Here is a 6,000-nt window from a genome sequence, read left to right on the forward strand (position 1 = left end):
TTGCAAAACGTGCAGAATGGGCGAGTCAAATTTTAAAATATTCAAAAGGATAGCACAGTTGTGACAAATTTTGAATCCAACTTTTTTACCCGTATACAGCTCGGAAAATTAACCGCCTTCGGCGGTCGATAATACGGGATTTAGTTTGTATAAAATTGTTCCATTCATTACTTTTTGCTTTATTTCTACTATGTATAAATTAGTCGTCTAGCTTGCTAAACTACAGCCCCACTGGAAAGTTTGTTAAAAATTTTGTTCCCGGTGGGAAAATACTCTGAAATTTCAGCCCACTAGGAAATTGACTTTGATTCCATCCCCATTCGAAATTCAATGTTTAAAAATTGCACTCAAAACCCATCTAATTTTTATCCCCATTGGGATTTCAATAGGAGTTTTTATCCCCACTGAGGAAAAAAGATTTACTGGGGCTGTGAGAGAGAGGTGTATTTAATGTTCTACGGGAAGACCTTCAGAAAACATGGTGCGGTCGATCGGCATAATGAAAATGAATTTCTTTAGGGTCGGATCTAGGGTCGAAAGGTCAAGATCTAACAAATTCGTGACGTTTTAAAGCAGTTCTTTTTCCCCTTAATCGATGAGCGACCTTCGTTCCGATTCCGTTGTATGTTGTATATTTAATTCGTTTTAGTTCAGTTAAAAATATCTACAAAAAAGTTATGAAGTCAATTATCCAGCTTTGGAAATTCAACATTTTTTATCGATTATGCTAAAAACAGGGTTGGTCGGACCCGTGAATAAATTAATTAATTTAATTAAATTACAAATTTGGTCTCACCTAGCCTATAATAATCATAGACAAAGAGCAGAAATACACATCCCTAAAAGCCAACCCAAAAATAGCATTTTCTTGTTTTGGGTAATGACGGGATGAGATACATAAAACAATGCACATTTTACCATATAATTTAATCTTTACATTTAGCTGATTGGTATAATGATGTCTGCGTATTTGATTGTTGTTTTGAAAAAGAATGGCTATATACGAATGGTAGACCATGCTAATCGAACTGGTAGATAATGCTTACAAGATGCATAATATTGACATTATAATCACGCTGGTTTGATGAACTAGATGTATTTTAAATAAAGGTCATTGTCCACTTAACTCTTTTTGTCGTCGAACAACCCGCACGGCTCGATTATTGCTTAAATTTAATAAATTAAGCCTTCAAGGCTTGTCGCAATGAACGGCATGAGCATTTTTGAAATTTGAAAAATTCAACTTGGTCCGCAAAGCTGTGCGTCTCTTTTATTGTTCTTTTTGAAGTAGTCAATCAGCGAGAGATTGTGTTTATTTTCATCATGTATAGTTCATTTTGTTTTGATTTTTTTACGCGCAACTTTTTTCTTATTTTCAATAGAAGGATAAAAGCATTCAGCGACCAAAACGCTCGAACTTTGCGCATTGTGGGCGACCAAAGAAGCTAAGTGAACAACGTCCTTAAGAATGGGGCCCCCCAGCAGTTTGCGTGAATGGGCATTTTCGGTTGCGTGAATGCGTGAAAATTGGAAAAAAAATGCGTGAATGCGTGAACGTGAAAATCCACTTTTTGATTGCGTGAATGCGTGAATCTGGGCTATTTTGTGCGTGAATACGTGAATTTTCCCTTTTTTCCAGCGATCATGTGCAGTTTTCCCGATTTTTCAATGTTTCCCCGATTTTTCCCGAAAATTTTCCGATTTCCTGAAAAATCGGGTTACTGCGTGAAACTCGAGGAAAATTTGCGTGAATGCGTGAATTTCGAAAAAAAATTGCGTGATTGCGTGAATTGAGGGTCCGCTGGGGGGCCTCAAGAATGGTGTTGGGGAAGTGTAAACGAGCATTGTAACCGTCCTCGATTTTGCGGGTCAGAACTGTGGGTCATTCCAAATTGTTTCCGCCGTCCGCAAAAGTGCAAAATATACAAAATCGCTAATGGATAAAAAAACAGGGGTCACATATTTTATATAAGAATCTTTTATTTTTAAGAAAGTTTTTATAATTATACATACAAATAACTTTACAGCTTTACATCTCTTTTATAAATACTATTTTCTGAAGCATAAGGTTTGTTAAAATAAATTTTAAAATATATATTGTATAACGAGTAAAAGACTTATTTTTTAGAGTTAGAATCTTTTTAATGCTTGTTTATTTCATTCTTTCAGTTCCGAGTTTCGTTTTCGTTATGTTTGAAATTGCAAAGGGCATGTCGTAAGTTACACGAGATCCAACCATATATTTATAAAGCCCAAAGGGCTAGATGTAGTGCTCTAAGCTATCACAGGCAAAAACAAGTGAATATCGAAAAAAATACTGTTGCTATTGTTTTCGAAAACCCGCGAAGCTTCTGATTGGTCAAGCGCTGAAATTCTATTGTAATGTCATGTGACTTAGGTAGGATTTCCTATCTAACCACAGCACACCTTTTAGCAAAAGTACGCCATCTAGCCCTTCGGGCTTTACAAATCTATGATTGGATCTCGTATGACATGTCCAAAAACCGCCTAAGCAAAGCGCAAAAACGTTGCAGTTCTAGGTAAGGTCATTTAAATGTCATAAGAAACATATTAGAATATAGATTTCAAAAATCACTGGTAATAAAATTAATCAGTTCCCCAGTTTGTTGCGCTTTATTTTATGTCAATTTGACATTAAAATTATTTTTTTTTGTTTCATTGTTTTTGATACTCTAGTCTGATACGAATGTGAGAGGAATTTTGTACCTTGCTCTGGAACGAGAGTTCAGGCGAGGTATGCCAGACGGGTAATGAGTACACTCTTTTTTACAAGAACCAGTAAAATTTTGAGACTCGGCTGTTCTTATTTTTTTGGCACTTTGAGCCTCAGATTGTTCTTATCCTGTTCTTATTTATAAGGTGTAATTGAGGTATTTTAGGCGTTATACCCAATCTTTACTACTTTAACCTCTTAAATTGCTTGAAATTGAGTAAATTCAGGCTCAGTATTGTTCTTAAATTGTTCTTATTTTTTGGCGAACTTTAGCCTCATTGTTCTTATAAAATTTATCTTATATAAAAAAGTGTAATGTTGTTAATACACCATGGCTTTGTTGTATCACGAGCGCAAGATCAGTTATGGTTGGTAAGCGCCATGATATTAGAATACACGAACTTCCTATTGGCAAATTTATGTAAAAAAAGTCGATGCTCTTCACAATTTGAAAATTTTTTTGGGACACACTGCATCCATCAGATGATACCAAATATTATAATTTGGTTTACGAAATGACTGCAATGTTATTGTTATTATTGTTATTATTGTTGCTTGTCACTTGTGAAAATTCTGCAGTTGTATCATAACCAACCCTAGCCTCTGCTTGTGATTTAGTGATCTTTGATTTTAGCATTCTTCTCACTGGCCGACAAAAATATATGTAGAAGACGGCGTCAGTTGTATATGCCGTACATATAAAGACGTTAATAACATGGACGAGCCAGGTGGGCACCTCTTTACCAGCTAACGCAAATCCTAGATAGACGACATCCGAACTAAACCAGCATATAATGAATGAGAATACGATAAGTTTTGGGACCAATGTTGCTTTCTGCATTCGATTTCTAAACCTTTCTGATTCAGCACCAAATAATTTCTTACTTCGATCTGATGTTGTTTTGATCATTGATATGTAACAAAAAACAAATGTTAAAAGTACGATTCCATCCATGATTGGCCAAAAATATACAACTTTTGTACGGCTGAGTTGTGTTTTTGTGTCCTGTGTCAGAAACAATGTGACAGTGACTAAGATAGCCAGTAAAAGCACACACAAGATGACTTTGTTAGTCGCTTTATTAGCCTTCTTCATTTTATACTGAAAGCTTAGAAAAACATAAACTGCACGATCAATCGTCATTGCCATTAGTATTAACAACATTTGCATCCCAATAAATCCGGTTCGGAATGTATCTAAGTAGAAAGCAACATCTCCATATTTTTTAGTCAATTGGATTGCTATTTTGGTTACATTCATAGCGATTTCGATACTGCTTAACCATAAGAGATATCGCCCTTGGATTCTTTGGTAACGTTTCATAAAATTGATGGTTAATAGCAGATACAGACCAAGCGAATGGAAAAATATAGGTACGATACGGAATAAGATAAAGATGGTTAGTTTGCCGTGTTCATCCATTGTCGATTATTTGAGGTACTGAATCTTCTGTTGTCGGTCTTTCCTGAATCTGGTGTTCTGCAGGTAATTCTAATAAGGTGTTTTTCCTTATACCAGTTGTCAAGCTTTTGTTTTACTTTTAACCAATAGAAGTTCAAAAAAGGTTCAATCAATCAATTAATCCAATATTTTCGCATTCGTTTAATGATATGTTATTGATATTTTCCGCAGTCAATTGGTTCGCAATCAAATGAGCAATAGTCTATTGGTCCGCACTTTTGGTGCCCAAATAGAGATTACAAATCTCATACATACAAAGAAATAATGAAAAATAGATAACCTCTGAGTATTCAATTTGTATGAATAGATTATATGATTGATGTTGAAGCGGTTGCTTCAGTGTTTCGGTGGCTTCAATAAGGAGTTGTGCTGTATAATCTCTTGGTCGTTTAAAGAACACCGCAACCGTGTTATCTCCTGCAAGGCATATTTATAAATACTTATTTTTCATTTATTTTAGCTGTAATTAACAAAAAAAAGAATTTTAATACCTACCATGTTAATTAACTTGGCATGCTTGACGACTAATTCCGACGTACACGTTTTTTATAAGAACAAACTATATGAGAACATTTTTAGGCTTAAAGTTCGAAAATTTAAGAACATCGGATGGCTTTTGGATGCTCTTATAAAAAACATGTGGCAGAAAATAAACAAAAAAACGAGAAAATGTCAATGTGTATTTCTTTCGAAAGTTGCTATCGTGTCATGACAGGGAGGCTTCCTATCTTCTTTCTTTTTTGCTAAAATTGGGCTTTGATCATGGTTGACAATTTCTCGAAATGTTCCCATACAATCCATTTAAACAGCTGCCTTACTAAAGTTGGACTTCGATCGCTTAAGCTGAGTTTCGAGGGAATGAAAATTTGTAGCGCCGCGGCCTATGCACCATTTGATAGCAGATATAGAAACATCCCCGATCGTGGTTGACAATTTCTTGGGGGAATGTCCCATATACAATCCATTTAAATAACTGTCTTACTAATTAGAAACTCTCGTAAACGATGCTCTACTATTCCATACGCTCCATTATTTGATGAAAATGCAATTCCCCTTGAAAATCGAACTAGAGAGTGTTAACTGTACTTATTTACTTTCTATATACCATTTATTCACAATCTCATGGTCTCGTCGTTTTTTATATACTTTTCATCCTACGCTTGTACGTGTACAGTCTATACATTAGCAAAATTATGTATCGGAGGTATTCTATGGCTACGGTTGCGGGCTGCCCGTACGGGTCGTCACCAAAGGCGACATATCGTTGTCTACTTTGTTTTGTACGGCAAAAACACAAAAACACTGTAGAAGCAAAGTCGACATAATGCCGTACGTCAAATATCGAACTTGCTTTCACCCGCCATTACTTGCCTTACTCGCCGTTACCCTCGCCACTTCAACCGTAGCCGTATAGAATTCCAGATACATAATCTCGCTTTTTTAAATGTCCTGAGAAAGAAGTGCTGAAAGCTTTTGCTATATGTTAACCCCTCAAGAGCGCCGATATAATTCAATCTTTTAGCAAGCATTTTCTTATTTCAACCTTTTATCTATAATTCTTTTTACTACCTGGGATGATACATAAAGTATCAAAATATATTGTCAATTATAAAATAATAATGTTAACCACATTATTGGTGAAATCTTTCCTGATATTTCAATATTCTAACATTCAGTCTATAGTTTGGACTCCTACAGTACTATTTAAATAAAAGCTTATTGTTAGCACTAAATCAACCGCTGGAATTTTCGTAGTTTGAATTGCAGACTATATATACTTCCTATATAGAAAGTTTTTTTGCTA

The 6,000-nt window shown here is 35.2% G+C and overlaps 1 protein-coding gene across 1 annotated transcript in view; it reads left to right on the forward strand.

The window, feature by feature from the left end:
- The window catches only part of LOC136819049 (tetraspanin-3-like), a 39,983-nt gene extending 37,847 nt beyond the window's left edge, over positions 1-2,136 (forward strand). Inside the window, exon 6 of the mRNA XM_067075215.1 lies at positions 944-2,136. Coding sequence (XP_066931316.1) covers positions 944-1,039 — 96 coding nt within the window. The 3' untranslated portion in view covers positions 1,040-2,136. The remainder of the gene's footprint in view (positions 1-943) is intronic.
- Positions 2,137-6,000: the final 3,864 nt, after the last annotated feature.

Source organism: Clytia hemisphaerica, unplaced genomic scaffold (genome assembly GCF_902728285.1).
Source record: "Clytia hemisphaerica strain Z4C2 unplaced genomic scaffold, Clytia hemisphaerica genome assembly, whole genome shotgun sequence".
Classification (NCBI taxonomy): Eukaryota; Metazoa; Cnidaria; class Hydrozoa; order Leptothecata; family Clytiidae; genus Clytia; species Clytia hemisphaerica.